The sequence below is a fragment of the Chrysochloris asiatica genome, unplaced genomic scaffold, assembly GCF_000296735.1.
Source record: "Chrysochloris asiatica unplaced genomic scaffold, ChrAsi1.0 scaffold00105, whole genome shotgun sequence".
Taxonomy (NCBI): Eukaryota; Metazoa; Chordata; class Mammalia; order Afrosoricida; family Chrysochloridae; genus Chrysochloris; species Chrysochloris asiatica.
The window spans coordinates 7,492,923-7,509,395 of NW_006408623.1; the positions used below are offsets into that span (position 1 = coordinate 7,492,923).

Sequence of the window (16,473 nt, forward strand, 5' to 3'; positions counted from 1 at the left end):
TACATTCCACTCATTGAACCCCGGGAGTGTCATCAGAGTGAAGCTGTGTTCTCAGAGTTCTCAATAGCTGTAGATTTCCAGGTCTTTCTTCTGAAGTACCACAGGGTGAACTTGAACCATCAACCTTTTGCAGCCGAGCAGGTTGACCGTTTGCACCCTCTAGGGGATTCCACTCAGTCCACAGTGGCTTGATGACTTTGCACAAGGGTCAATGGGAAGATGTTCCTCAGTGTCACCTAGTGACCTCCACTTTCTCCAAGTTGCCCAGTCAGTCGTAACTTGAGCTGTGACAAGGAGATGCTCTCACAGCTGGTCCTTGAGAATGGCTGGCCTTGGCCAGGTGACCGTGAGAGTCAGGCTGTGAAATTGGGTGAAGCATAGCTGATCATCTTTGAAACATCTTGGCCACCCCACCTGAGATGTTGGCCTTCTCATGTGACTGACCTTGTAAAGAGCAAAGGGCCCTCACACTGATGTTTCCATTCTTCCATGCCCCTAAAGTCAGAAGCCCCAGACCAGATTTTGTCATCTTTTTTTCTTAGGCATCCTTGTGCATGAACACGTTCAGGACCAAGGACAGTTATCAGCCAGGGATGCCCTTCACCACCCACCTGCCTTTTGGGCTCAGACACTGGTCTTGCACACCTTGATCCCTCCTCCCTCGTGTCCTCATGTGGAACACACCCTCAGCGGAACAATGTGGGGCAGCACAAACACTGAGAGTGTCCCAAGTGGCAGCCACAGACCAACCACAGGCTGCAGAAGATGCCTAGGCTGTGTACCCCCTGGAGTCCTGTGAAAGATGCAGATACCTTCTTGGAAATCCACTTCCAGATAAACCCACCGCCTCATGTCGAGTCCATCTCAGAGCAGCCGTGTAACACACACAGTAGGCCTGTTCCCTTGGGTTTGTGAAACCGGAAATCGTTACAGAAGCAGATGGCTTCATCGTTGTCTTTCAGTGACTGGTGGATTCAAACTACCACCCTTTCAGCTAGCAGTCCAGTGCTTAATCCATCAGGCCTTCCCAATAAAGTATCTTACTGATCCCCATGTGCTGACCAGTATGTCATCCTCCTATCTGGGCACAGGGAAGAGAATTGTTGAATAATGCCAAGTCGCCTAACCCCAGTGACCCTTTAGGAAATACGAGGGGGTTTCAAACACTTTGTGGAAAAATTCCATTGTCTTTTCATCCATTTTTCTGCACACCTTTTGAAGGCCCCTCATAGCTTCGGAAGTACAGCCATTTCATAAAACTAATGGGATAACTCTAAAATTTTACATTTTTACAGCTGCTTCTCAACAAATGAGTGGATTTTACTCTATTGGCAAAATCGTAATCCACTCCAACAACAATTTGATTTGGATTTTTTATTCCTCTCTTATATTAGCTATTATATCTTTTTAAGCCCCTTTATTGCTATGATCTGAGCATTTTGTTTCTAGAAAGCTGAGTTTGGTTGGGAGCGAGGAGTGTTACGTCTCGTGAGAGAGAGAGAGTGTGTGTGTGTGTGAGAGAGAGAGAGAGAGAGAGAGAGAGAGAGAAAACGTTAAAAGGCCTCTCTCTGTGTTTGTTGCTGCGATGGTGGAAAGCTGATGGAACATAGACGTAAGGCTATTTGAACTCTTTATTTGCCACATTTACAATATTAATAACAGTATTTCCAGAAGTTGTCACATCAAGTAAAAGATCTTCATTCCAGGCTGTCTTTGGGGGCCAAACGGAGACGGGATGCGTGCATTTAATAAATTGTAGTCTCAAGTAGTCATTTTTGTAAATAATTAGTTTCAGTGAAAGAATAAGTTAGCATATTGTATGCATCTAATGTTGCAAATGTACATACAGCAAACTTTACTATTAATCAACAGTCAAGCACCGCACATAGCGCCTCATACATAATGAATTGTGCTTAAACCTCATGGGTTTCTTGATAGAAAAATAAAAGAAAACACAAGTGTAGTAAGCTTTTGAATAAAATTTAACTAGATTGCTCTGCATTCTGTAATTGTTTTGGAATCATTAGGGACTAGATAATTCATCTATAGTTTTGGGGTGTTTTTATCTTCATCTGTCAAGGAGCAGAGACTTTTAATGATATGTTAAAACGCTGATAAAGGTGAAAAGACGCTGTATTCCTTTTAACGATGCCAATATTTAAGGGAGAAAGCCAATGGGTTGCTATTCAGTACTCCGGTCTGCCAAGTGTACTATTTAGGTTGACTTTTTAAACACACTTTTTATTGTCGTCCATATAGTTTTAAGAAGAAAACATATTATCTGTATTTTTAATCCTTTCTCATGTATTTCTTACATTGCTGCTATTGAGTGTTGTCACATCATTGCCAATTCATGGTAACCCTGTATAGGGTTTCCAAGGAGCGGCTGGTAAGTTAGAACCACCAACCTTATGGTTCAAACTAACCTTATGGTCCAGTGCTTAGGCTATAGTGCCACACCAGGATTCCTACTTCTTATGTGTTGTTGTTGTGAGTGTTGTTACTGCTTCTTACGTACGGGGACCTTTAAAACTCCCCCTGGAATTTTCTCAGGAACTTTGGTGGATGATTTTTAGTGGGCCACCGAGTCAGTTCTAGCTCATAGGGTTTCCCAGGTTGTAAATCTTTACAGGAACAGACAGCCTCATTTTTCTCCCACGGAACAACTAAAAAGTAGATTTGAACTACTGACCTTGCGGTTAACTGCCCAGCTCGTAATTCACCATGCTCCCAGGGCTCCTTAGCAGTCTGGTGTAGGTTCATTTGAGACTTAAAGTTTCAATGTTCACTAAAGTTAGATATCCAATTTGAACAACACCCCCACTGGTGGTGGTGGTGATGGTATGCCATGGAGTCGGTTCCGACTCATAGCGACCCTGTACAGGGTTTCCGAGGCTGTAAATCTTTATGGGAGCAGAAAGCCTCATCTTTTTCCCGTGGAACAGCTGGTAGTTTCAAACTGCTGACCCTGAGGTTCACAGCCTGATTCGTAACCCCTATGCTACCAGAGCTCCTTAACATCCCCATTACCACCCAGAAAGTGAATAAATTGGGATCCAGCTAAACTTGAAATGACCCCTTACCTTCCTGCTGTTAGTGTTGGGACATGAATGGTTGAATGACCTCTGATGGGAGCATCAATCCGGAATTCTTGGGTTCAGAGTTGGGGGAGTGGCATGCCCGTCCATTACAAGCACACAGTAGAAGCTTGGTCAGCATTTGTTGACTCCCTGAAACACTGGCTCCCCCAGGAAGCCCACCGGGTTGCTTCTGTCAGACTAGGAGTAGGCACCTTCTTTGTGACCCAATTGCTTGCGATACCTGAAAGAGTGCCTCTTCTGTTTGTACAAAGACTAACATTTATTGATCATACCTAGGCAAACCTGCTTCAAAAGACCCACTTAAAGTGTTCAAGAATAAAGATGTCACATCATGCTGGGTAAAGTGAAGGGTCAGTGACAAAGAGGAAGACCCCCAATGAGATGGACTGGTGCCATGGCTGCCACAGTGGGCTCAAGGCCAACAACCCTTGTGAGGATTGTGCAAGCCTGGGCCGTGTTCCCTACTGTTGGGCATGGGTGAGGGTTGTGCAAGCCTGGACCATGTTCCCTACTGTTGTGCATGGGTCGCTGTGAGTCAGAGCTCACTCCTCAACCTCTGGCAACAGAAACTATCGTGTTTTACATAATCTCAAGTATATTTCTGATCTTCCATACCTACTTGCTCGTTTTTTCCCCTGCTTCGTCACAGTTGAATCAGGACTTCAACCCAGTTCTGTCTGATTCAGTCGTGACCAATCAAGGAAAATTGTAACAGACCCAAATTTATAAAATGTGACGTACTGGAATGATAACCAAAACAGGAAAAATTATGGGTCATCAGCCTGCTAGAAACATAATCTCCCACTTAGAAAGCAAAGGCTGTGTGTCTATAGCACTGCCTAACGAAATCTCTGGAGCAGCCAAGTCAGAAACAGCATTGCCTTACTCCAAGATGGCGGCTGACTGAGCGCGCCTGGTTCTCCAGGGCCCTGGCTGTAATCCCACTTCCCACATCACACCGCTTTTGTGAAGCTCCCATTCTGTGTTTGACACTTACTTTTCCCATTCCATTTATTCCTATACACCCACATTTTGCAGGCCCTGGTCTGTTCTGAACTGGTTCCGAGAACTGAGCTGGTTACAGATGGTACAGAACTGGGCCGGGTTTCCTTACGTTGTGCGTGGGGTTGCTTTGAGTCAGAGCTGACTCCTCAACCTCTAACAACAGACGTTTGTTTTCAGAGTTTCTGACCTCTGGTTGGCCAGCGGGCCCGGAAAAGTACCAGTTGGAGGAGAGGAAGCTCTGTAGGTCTTCACTGAATCCTCAGGGTGCTGGACAGGTCAAGTGGAGACAGCCAGTGACCTTGGCCTCACTCTGCCGCCTTCCTTTTCCCTCCCTGTCCAGTTGGCTTACAGACGCCTCAGGCACAGGCAAGACTGCCCTGAGCTAGCTGTCTCTGCCGTCAGCCACGTTTGCCCTGGCTCCCTAATAAATGGTTCAGGTGAATGCGGTGGTCACAATGCCCTTTACAGAAAGCAAGGACTTTTCACTTCTTGCTCATCTCCAGGTCTCCTGCTGGATAGGAACCATCTGAGCGTAAGACGCAAGATGCCCTGGCTCAGGAGTGCCAGTCGTGGACAGTGCGGTGTGCTGACTGTAGCTGTTTCAGAACTTATCTCTGCTGCCATTTTCAGTCTATGCTGACTCGCGGACCTGTGAAACTGGGTTCTCTGCGGCAGTCCTGGAGGTCTTGGCCTGCCCTGTGTGCCATGTCCCGGGGGCCAGAACAGCATCTTTGTCAGCGTTAGTGAGAGCTTTCCCATGCTGAGGGTGTGTGTGGTGCTGCATGCTGCTAAGGCTCTGGACCCCCACTCTCGCTCTGAGTCTGGCCAGCGTCTCCTGGTGTCTTCCTGCCAGCGGCTTTTCCAGCTTTGCTGAGGGACACATCTTGTATGGATGCCCTACCAAATTCCATTTAACTTCAGAATACATGTTTTTGGAACTCTTTCCTGGAGTCACTCTCCATTGTCATCAGCGAATGCTCCCAAGTCCTGAGACTAAAGCTTTACCCTGTGAAGAAAGGCGATTAGACATGGGCTGGGCTCATCACAGAGGCAGGCGCCTTTGCATGCCCAGCGCTCTCAGCCCTGGTCATCTTGTGATCTCTCCTCCGGGTGGAGCTCCAGATGCTGATGGATGGGAAGGACTGACGAGGTACCCTGGCCTGGTGCCTGCAGCAGCTGGGGCTCACGCCAAGTGCATTTCATTGTTGTGTCTTTGGGGAGTTGAATCCATTCATAGATGAGAATTTAGGTACAGGTTACTGCCGAAAAGAAAAACTTTGAGGAACCCCAGAGTCTAAATGCTTCTGTCTCCCTCCACTCTGGTTGAGTTTTAAAGCTGACCACATCTGCACCTTGGGGAGAGAGCAGAAAATAGGGTGCCCAACATGCATTTTCAGCTGTCCTCTGTTAAGCCGGACACACATCAACCCTTGACGGAATGTTTGACCGTCAGCAATGTGTCCTGAATCTCCTAGGCCGTGCTTGCTCCTCCCAAATAGAGACAGCTCAGTACAGAGCACGGCCATGACTACTGTGATGTCTTCAACAGACAGCAGTCACACTGTGACATCCATAGTGAGGATCTCTGTGAAGTGAGGTCACACTGTGATATCCGCAGCGGGGAGGATCTCTGTGGAGCCAGGTCACACTGTGACACCTGGGGGGAGGATCTCTGTAGAGTGAGGTCACCCTGTGACACTCAGGGGGGAGGATCACTGTGGAGTGAGGTCACACTGTGACATCCGGAGGGGGGAGGATCTCTGTGGAGCCAGGTCACACTGTGACACCTAGGGGGAGGATCTCTGTAGAGTGAGGTCACCCTGTGACACTCAGGGGGGAGGATCACTGTGGAGCGAGGTCACACTGTGACATCCATAGTGAGGATCTCTGTGGAGTGAGGTCACATTGTGACACCCGGGGGGAGGATCTCTGTGGAGCCAGGTCACACCGTGACACCTGGGGTGAGGTTCTCTGGGGAGAAAGGTCACACACTGACACCTGTAGTTTAGGGGACCCCCACTGATGCACATTCTGCATACCTGTCTTCTCAGGAGGCTTATATGTTGCTGTGATGCTGAACGGGTTTCAGCAGAGCTTCCTGACCAAGAGACTAGGAAGAAAAGTTTGGCGATCTACGTCTGAAAATTAGTCCGTGAGAAAACCTCCTATGGAGTACACTGGTCTGGTCTGCCACAGCTCATGGGGATGGTGCAGGACTAGACAGGGTCTGTCCATGGTGCCCAGGGGCACTGTGAGCTGGGGGTCCAGGAGGCAACAGCACCAGCGGTCCATGGTGGTGCCTGCACTACCCAGTGTCCTCTCCCAGACAGCCATGGAGTTGCTGACAGGTGCTTGCATTTCAGTGGCTAAGTGGATGCTTTGTGCATGAGGAGGACTTGACAGTAGTGATGCCATGTGCCTGGCCCTGACAGCCTGCAGTTATTGGGGTTTCAGGGTCCCGAGGTAGGGAGCCTGGTGCACTCCTCAGTAATAAAAGTGGCTGTTGGGGAACCCTCCACCCCACAGCTCTATCAGGGATGAGGAAAGCGGGGTTGGAAGAGAGGGCAGGGCAGTGAATAAATTTCATTTTATTATAGAAATGGAAATTTGTGTCATGGCTTTAAAAATCGGATTTTATGTGTGTGTTTAATGCTATTCATTTTAAATTTCGTATCATAAATCCTTGCTTCGGAACCAAAGCTGTTTAATTACATTTCACCCATGAATAGTTATCTAATGCCAATAGAGAAAGAGTTAAAAGGGGGAGCTACAGAGTAAATCAGAGGTTGAGATCTTTAGCACAAGCATAAAAAATCAATTTAAGATGAATTTTACTACTATAAAAATTCTTCACATATCCTTTTAAGAGAGGGAAATGCTAGGAAACACATTTCAATTCCCTGAGCGCTGTGGAGGATGGAGTTCCAGAATGTGCAGCGCCTTGGTGGGCTGGGACACCCCATTGCTCAGGGGGAACCTCTGAGTGGAGAGTTATAACTCTCCAGAGAAAGCAGATTGTGATCCAGGCAGAAACCCCACCTCTGTTTAAAACACCACCCCTTGCCCCTGAATGGGGCGCATGCCCAACTGCCTCCAATAACAACTGCCCCCTTTTCCATGAGACCAGAACTGGACGGTGTCCAGCTACCAGTATTGGGATCAAAGATATGGTGTGATGCCATGGGATAAGCATTCCACTGTAAGATCAGTTTGAACCACAAGATCAGCCATTCAAACTCACCAGCCGCTCCTCAGAAATGCTATACAGGGTTGCTATGAGTTGGAACCAACTCCACGGCACAAAAAGCGTATAGCTACCAACCATTCTCTGGTAGCGTAGTGGTTACAAATCGGGCTGCGAACCTTAAGGTCTGCAGTTCGAAACTACCAGCCACTCCGCAGGAGAAAGATGAGGCTTTCTACTCTCGTAAAGATTTACACCCTCGGAAACCCTGTACAGGGTCGCTATGGGTCGGAACCGACTCGACGGCACTTAACAACAACAACAACAACAACCAACCATTTAGATCAAATATTCTACAAAAGAATCCTAATCAAAGGAGGGGAAATGCTGAAGTTTCAGATGTTCTTAGAATCCAAACATTCTAGAGCCATGAAGGCCAAAACCACCTGAAATTATAACTGTGAGGAAATCTCTAAATCTTGAAAGGAAACTGTCCCCTGAAGTCATCTTTGAGCCAAATAATGCTTTCACCTAATTAGAAAAGGGAGTTCTGGTGTGACACTGTGGGATTAAAGCACTAGATCACAAGGTCGATTTGAACCACAATGTCAGTGGTTCAAACTCACCAGTTGCTCCTTGAAAACCTCAGACAGGCTCGCTATGAGTCGGAACCACCTCGACATTAACAACAATTAGAAAAGATTGCATTTAGCACTACGCTCTAATAACACATCTCTCTGGGATCCAGTAGACAGCGACAACTTATAAGGATAGCTGACAAGTTGAGGACCAGTGAGTCTGTGTCAGTGATGCTGAAAGTTTGGAAAAGGTTGTCAAGGAAAACAGTAGGCTCAAAGAATGTCCCTACTGTGTGGAACTCATTCAAGTGTGGCATGTCTTTTCTTGTGTACACTTTAAAATATACTTCTTGTATATGTTAAAGAATGATAATGAAGCATGTAGGAAAATAAATAAAACGGCCCCTCTCCCTGAGCACAGGTTCGCTTCCCAAGGTGCAGAATGGCCAGGCCTTGGAGACAAGCCACGTCCTGGGTAGGCTGGCTGAGCCAAGTGGTTGGTCCTGAGCTTGTGGGACCTCATGCTTCCTCGGGAGGGCATAGGGATTGTTGGGGCTCACTCAGCACACGTTGGAATAAGACTTCCTTCTGGGCCAGCATTGTGCTTGGATTGTACTGGCCATCTGGTTGCATATGAGGTGGGCCCTGGGCCTGCGTGCCTCAAGGTGGATTGGGATGACAGTCTGGGGTGTAGTTCACCTCCTCGCTCCCTTTCTCCTTCTATTCCCAGGGTACTTCACCTGCCCCGTGGTTATTCTTGCACATCCATGCCTCCTGGTGCACTTGCATGCAGGCACGGGACTCATCGTCTCTAGAATCCTCCTTTCAACAATAGTCTGAGTCTCCTAAAATGGGGAGCTGGGGACCAGGTAGGCTGTCATCCCAGCATCCCCAAAGTTGACTCCTCTGGGGTCCTCACCCTGGTGCACTTCTGGCTGAGGGTGCACAGCCAGGCCCCGGCCCCTTAGAACTCCATGGATTCTGCTCAGGTGACGGAACTCTGCTATTCCTCTTGCAGCCCAACTGTGGCCCTGGCGTCTCCCGAGGACACCATACAGCCGCTGACCCAGTGTGCGGCCTGGCTGGAGGCCTACTTCCGGGACCCCGCGAGCATCGACACCTTCCCAGTGCCTGCTTTCCACCACCCTGTGTTCCAGCAAGGTTAGTACGAGCAGCATCCTGGCTTCCCTCGAGGGCGCTGCCTGCTGAGTCCCCTGCATCACTGGGCCTTTCTTTATTACCACCTCCAACCTGGTGTTGTGACGTCACCTCACAGGGACAGCATGTAGCTGAACTTGTCCTCCCTGGCCATGGACAGGACCACGTCTTGGCACAGTCCATGGCGAAAACAGAAAGCACCCCAGCTTGAATCTTGACAGTGGGCAGCAGGAGGTTTCAGTAGGCACACACTGAGTCGTGGTCAAGCATCCCATAAGCTTATCGTTCCTGCAGAGGCCCAGAGGAGGGGCCTTCTGAATAGGCCACAACCCAGTCCCCAAAGCCTGGTTGATGCATGTTGCAGGAGGTGACAGTGTCAATGTAACTATTTCTCAAGCTCAGCTGCTCAGATACTAGATTTCTAACAGAAGCACTGGCAGTGTGGTGGGCTACAAGCTTCACTGCTAGTCACGAGGTCAGAGGTTCAAGCCCACCAGCCACTCCATGGGAGAAAGATGAGGGTTTCTGCTTCTTCTAAGATTTACAATCTTAGAAACTCTATATGAGTCTGAACCGACTCCACAGCACGTAACAACTGCTGCTGAATCTGCGCCAACTCATAGCGGTCCTTTAGGATGGCATTTCCTCAGCCATACATCTTTTTGGAAGCCAAACTCTTCATCTTTCTGCTGAGGAGAGGCTAGTGAGTTTGAACCGGCGACCTTTCAGTGAGTGGTCCAGTGCGTAACCCAGGGCTCCTCGACATGTGTAGCTACATACAAGGGCGCTTCAAACAGATCATGGGAAATTTTTCATTCATTCTCCTTGAATTCCATTTTCCTCTCCCTCGGACAAGGTAGTGTGAAGCAGCCCTCAGTTTCTGAAGGGAACCGTCCTTGTCGTCAGCTGAATTGTGTCCTAATGGATCCCAGGACCTTATGATGAGACAAGCTTGTAAATGGGGAAGCGGCAGAGACACCCCTGAAATTTGAGTGGTTTCCCAAGTTTCCGAGTAAGAGCTGACAAACACATAGATTAAGACTATAAGGATTCTTTGTCCGTACTGGTCTGTGGCCTTGTCGTCCCGCACAGCCCCTTTGGAGCTGTTTGTAACAGCTACTCTCGGGGAAGGTTCCAGAATTCTTAAGTGGAGGGGGTCTTGGTACAGGGGCCTGGAGAGCAAGTGTGAACACAGCTCTCTCCTGACATCCCAGAAGTGAGTGCTTCAGCCCCCCTGACCACCTCCTACCTATCCCCTGCCCACCTGCCTGCCAGTCCTCGCCTCCTCCAAGATCACGTGTTGCAGGTTGAGCAGAGGAGATAGGGGCTATCCTTGGCACCTACTATGCGCCCAGCACAGGGTGGTCTTATTTTAAGTGGGGGGCTTGGGATCTGGTCACAGAGGACTCTTCTCCCTATGTTAGCCATTTTGGAGTCACCCCATATGAGCACGGAGCCTTGGTGGCACTGGGGGCTAAGCATCAAGGTAGGAAAGGTCGGTGGTTCAAACCCAAGAGTTACTCTGTGGAGGGTGAGGAGACTGTCTGCTTTTGTAAAGATTGCTGCTATTAGCTGCTGCTGAGTCGGTTCCGACGCACGGAGACCCTGCGCACAACAGAACAAGACGCAGTCTTGGACCGTCCTCATTACACTGATGCCCATGGCTGCTGCCTTGATACCAATCCATCTGTTGGAGGTCTCCCTCTTTTTGCTGACCTTCCACTTTACCAAACATGATGTCCCTTCTGATAACATATCCAACGTATGAGAGACAAAGTCTCATCATCCTGGCTTCTAAGGAGCACCCTGGCTGTACTTCTTCCAACATAAACCTGTTTGCTTTTCTGGAAGTCCATGGTACTTTCAATATTCTCCTCCAACACCATAACTCAAATGCACCAATTCTTCAATGGTTTTTATTCGTATGAAGTAATAGAAAATACCATGGCTTGGGTCAGGCACACCTTAGTCCTCAAACTGGTATCCTTGTTCTGAACACATTACAGAGGTCTTCTGTAGCAGATTTGCTCAATGCAATGTCATTTGATTTCTTGACTGCTGCTTCCATGCGGATCCAAGCAAATCAAAGTCTTTGAAAACTTCGGTCTTTTCTCCATTTATATGGATGTTGTTTATTGGTCCAGTGAGGAGGATTTCTGCTTTCTTTACATTGAGGTACAACCCATACCGAAAGCTTTGGTCTTTGATCTTCAACAGTAAGTATTTTAAGCCCTGTTCACCTTTGCAAGCAAGGTTTATCATCTGCATATCGCAGGTTGTTAATGAGTCTTCTTCCACTCCCGATGCCACGTTTATGTTCATATAATCCAACTTCTTGGATTACGTGCTCAGTGTCCAGATTGAACAAGTAAGGTAACAGCCCTGGGAAACTGGTGACACAGTTCTGCTGTGCCCTGTGGGAATGCTGTGAGTAGCATCAACAGGAAACAAACATGACCAGTGGACGATTGCTTTCTGTAGTGAGAACCGTTTCCCTGTTAGGAAACTAAGCTGAAACTGCGTCCAGAAAGCCAATGTGCAAAGTCAAGCCAGGAAGTATCGGCTGGTTCTGGAAAGACAAGAAGAATTTTGTAAAACTCCTGGCATCTACCCAAGGTGTGTGGTAACCCAAAGAGGGAAAGCTCCCAGATCTCTAGTGGTTCTAACTCCGGAGTGGCCACATGGAGCCAGCCTGCTAGCCAGAGAGCACCTTCACTGGAGTCGGCAGGCAAGTCCTCACGACAGGGAGCCAGAGGGGAGGAGCGTACGAGAAGTGACCAGCTGCTGGACTGGCTCTGAACCAGCCACCCACTATGCCTGGTCAGCTGTAGTGGGCCCACAGGACTGGCCAGAGTGAAGAGCTCAGCCCCAGCCTCTTTCCCCAGCCCCTGGTTTTAGGGTCCTTTTTTGCCTTGGGAAGCCCTTGTTCCAGACAGGCACTTCCTCCTGGGGTGAGCTGGGGATGGGCAGGAACAACGTTGAGTGCCCTCTGCCTCCTGTTGCCTCGGGTCTCCAGATAGCTTAGACCAGGATTTAGCCTTAGGGGCAGTTTCCTAGAAGCACACATCCCGGGAATGGGCCAGTCTTTTAGGGGTGGGCACCTCCCCAGGGGTGGGGCCATATAAAGGCACCTCTTGAGGATGGGTCCATCTCCAGGCCATGTCCCAGGGGGTGGGGTTGTCCTACTTGCGGTAGGCCTGTTTCCTGGGGATGGGATTCATTCCCTGGGGGTTGACCATCCCCCTGGGGTTGGGCCTGTCCCCTGGGAGTGGGTCCGTCCCTGAGGGGGTGGGCCCCCTCCTAATTGGGTGGCTGTAGTCACAGCAGGCGCCACACCTGAGCCTGGGTCAGGCAGGTTTTCTAATTCAGCTCCAGGATTGACTCCTGGCAGGCACCAGGTGGGACATTTTATGGCTGAAGGAGGGAAGGCGCAGGGTTATAATGAAAGCACTAACCGCAGATGTGTGGTGTTAGATTTCTCAATAAGCAAGGTAAGCAGGTACCCACTGTGCTTACTTTATAGTCATCTGTAGCCAACAGGTTCCCACTTTTTCACATCAAGATTCTGCTGCCGGGTCTGGCTGGCATCTGCCTGTCTCTCCCACAACCCCTTCTACCAGAATCAAAGTCTTTTTTCCACTTTACAATCTCTGACAAGGACGGAAGAAGCTCTGGTGTCGCGGTGGTGCAAACGCCCCACTGCAAACCCATGAGCCACTCCTTGGAGAAGGAAGAGGCGGTGCGCTCCGTGCCCTCGATTCTCCAGCCCTCTAGGGTCACTGTGAGTCAGAATCGACTCCACGGCGCCAAGTTTGTTTTAAATCTATACCGGGACTTGTTTGTTTTTGTAAGACAGCTCACAAAAGTAGGCATTTAGGTGAAGCATGTGAAGTTACCATCACTGTGGCCTACGTGGCTGTCCCCTGGCAGTTTCACATGACCCAGCGTCTTCCCTTGGATGATTCCTCACAAGATGACTGTTCCAGTGTGTGTGCTCAGTGGCCACTCGGCTGGCTTTGCTGACCAGGAGCCGGGGGGTCTAGGCAGGCAACTTTTTTCTTGAGCCAGGACAGATGGAGTTTCGGAATTCCTGAAAGTTCGGCTTACCCTGCTGGTGAATATGTACGCGATGGATTGTTGGATAAAGCCTGGTTTCTCATCCAGTGTTGCTTTAGCTGCAGTGTGGGCACTTTCTGAGGGGAGAAACAAGAGAGAGAAGTTTTGGGGGTTTGCTATTCTGACTTACTAAACATGTCAGCTGTATCCTTTTTGTGGCTTATCCCACAAGGAAGCATTTTGAAGGAGGCAAGTCCCTCCTCCCCTGAACCTCTTCCAAAGGTCAGTTTTATTTCTTTGGAATCATTTTCTCACTGAGACGTAACGGGGCCATTGACTTCATTCTGTGTCATGATGAAGTAGATGTAAGCAGGTCTGTACTGCTCCCTAATGCCTTTAAGTCCACTGAGGACAAGCTCTTGGGGCTGCCTGTAGGCCAGTGTCCCTAGCAGGAAGACAAAATGGCATGGGCTTCGCAGACACCCTTTTTCAGGGTGGGCTTTCTGGAGTCACAGAAACAAAACACCACAAGTGAGTGGTTTCAACAAGCATCCGCTCCTCGTCTCCCAGTTCTGAGGTTGGACGTCCGGATGTAGGGTCCACCATGGCAGTGTGCTGACTAGTCCAGTGGAAGGTTCTTCCTGGTCTCCTCCAGTTTGCGGAAGTCCCTGGAGGTACATCTCCAAATGACCTATTTCTTCTTGTGTCTTTCATCACCTTCTTCTGAAAGGACACCACTCAGGTGGGACTAGGACCCACCTTGCCCCTGTATGGCCTCCTTCATGTAACTGGTAACATCTTCAAAGACTCTAATTCCAAACAAGGTCACAGTCCCAGGTACAGAGGTCAGGATTTCAACACATTCAACTCTAAACACCTTCTGTGTAAACCCATTGCAGTTAGATCATTTCTGACTCATGGTGACCCTGTAAGGCAGGATAGAACCTCCCCCATAGGGTTTACAAGACTTGTCCACCAATGCTGACTGCCACGTTGTTCTCCCATAGAGCAGCAGGTGGCTTTGAATGTCTGAGCTTTCCATTGGCATCCGAGTGCTTCCCACCATGAGACCTGGGCTGCTTCTACCACTTAGGAAACCCTCTCTCTAGAGGGTAGACACTGGGTGTTAACCTGGGTGAGGGGAAAGGTAGTTTTAAAATAAAAGTTTTTGTAAACTAAACATCCAAGGAAAGAGACATTCTATGATGGCTACCAGGGGTGAGAGAAGGGAACACACCAACCAGCCCATTTCTGTTAAATCTGACTTGTGGGACAGAGTAAAACCACCCAGAGAACCACATTTCCCAAGCCCCAATGAGTCTTTGTGGGAGCAGACTGACCCCATCGTTGTCCTGCGGAGCAGCCGGACAGACATCCAGCACCACCAGGGCTCCTCGTCTGTTCGAACCTGCCAGGGAGCACGTGCCTCCTGCCTTCCTGTGCAGACCCTCCCCTGGAGCTGAGCCCCAAACTGGCAGACAGACGCCAGGACAGGAGACGGACACCGCCAGCTGCAGCTGATACCCACCCTTAGCAACCCACAAGCCTTCTCCCATGCTGCCTCACACCTGATGGTTTTAAAAGATGACTTCTGAGTTTTCTTTTTAAAGTGACTGCAATGTTCCTTTTTAAATGAAATATTTAACACTTTAATAATTCCTTCGTCACAGCTATTAGCTTGTGGCTATGAAATCCGATTGCATGACAGCTGTAAAACTGGCATTCAGTCCTGAAACCAGCGACTAGAAGCAAGTTTTTTGCAACTTCCATTGTGTTCCCTACGTGTGGGGCTCTCTTCAGCACTCCTTCCCCAAGACCCACTGGAGAAAGGCCTGTCCCAGCATTACAGGAGAGACCCTTTTCCAAGAGAGTTCATTGATGCCCCCACCACCCAGTGCAGCTGTCAGACCATGGCTGGAAAGGAGAAGAGCATCCCCTCAGGACCCCCCCACACACACACTGGCCCCAATACCTCTCAGAGCACCAACTGTGGGCAGCTCAGCCTCTGTGTTTTGCCATCTGCCTCACCAGCATACAAATCTAGGGACCCACTCACCTGTCTCTCCCCCACCCCCCTGCAGACCTGAGTCATGGGTCCCCCCAGATGGAGGGACTCAAGACCTGCCCACTGAGGGTCAAAGTCCCTCAAGTAGCTTGGGATTCTGAGCTGGGCTTGTCTGCAGCCAGCATGGAGCTGGCCAGTCACTTGCTCCTTTAGGATCCCCAAAGACACGCAGTAGGAGGCACCTTTGTGCTCTTGGGGTTCCTATTGATAGTTTTGCCTGGACTTAAAAAATTACCAATGTAAAGAAAGATAATAGCTAAGACTGGAGATGCATTTTTCGGGGTTTCGTTGGAGAGCACGCACCACTCTCCCGCACCTCAAACGTGGGGCCAAGCTGAGCAGGCAGACTGGGCAGCCTTTGAAACTGGGCTATCGATTAGAACAAGCTAACGATTCTGCACTTGAATGAAGTGGGAAAGAAGCAGCCGGTGGAAATGTCATGTTAGACCCTGCAGTTGCTGGGCTCCTCTTCAGGGACAGCAAGTGGGAACATCTAGGTCTGAGACCTTCCAAGCTCACGCTGTCAAAGAGGAGGTGAGAGAGGTGACCAGACAGGTGGCCAGAGGTCTCAGATTCACATGAGCGGGAGGCACCGCCACCAACAGCCAGCTGAATCTGTTCTGGAGAGCAAAACCCCACGCGTTTCTGTGTCCTAGAACACGAAAGAAAAGAAACAACGTGGGCTGTTTAAGAGCAAAAGTAGGACAGGAGTCCCCGACACAGGAATGGCCCGTAGTGTGTGGAGACCATGCAGTGACAGGTTGACAGTGGGCTGGCAGAGTTAGACGCATCTTGTTTCACTGGAAAATGTACTAACTGCTGGTAGTCAGGGCTTCCTCTCTGCTCAGAGCCTCCCTGTGGGACCAGAAGACAGAGTACACCCTGTTCCCTTTTCTATGAAGTTTTTCTTGGGTGATTTTCACAAGCAGACCACCAAACCTTTCCTCCTCTGGTGATTAAGGTACACCTGACTCAAGCCATGGTCTTGTCACTCATCTCACAGGCATGCAGAAGCTAGACAGTGACAAAGGAAGAGAGAAGGTGAACTGTTATGTTTGAACTTGTTGGCAAAAGATACAGACGACCAGAAAAAAAAGACCAGTTTTGAAGAAATGCAACCAGAAGATGCTGAGACTTTGACTTGCTTCCTGTGGCCACGTCATCTGGAAAGACGAGTCCCTGAAATAGGACATCATGGTTGGTAGGGGGGCTCAGCAAGAACAGGGGACCCTCCGAGATGGATGTATCCAGCAGACTCCAGCAAGACTAACAATGGAGATGGCGGTGAAGGACCACGCAGCGTCTCATTCTGTCAGACACAACGTT

General features: G+C 49.2%; 1 protein-coding gene across 1 annotated transcript in view; it reads left to right on the forward strand.

Moving 5' to 3' along the window:
* The window catches only part of MGMT (O-6-methylguanine-DNA methyltransferase), a 207,858-nt gene that overhangs the window by 154,976 nt on the left and 36,409 nt on the right, over positions 1-16,473 (forward strand). The window contains exons 5-6 of the mRNA XM_006867477.1: positions 6,561-6,569; positions 8,927-9,029. Of these exons, the coding sequence (XP_006867539.1) occupies positions 6,561-6,569; positions 8,927-9,029 (112 nt within the window). The remainder of the gene's footprint in view (positions 1-6,560; positions 6,570-8,926; positions 9,030-16,473) is intronic.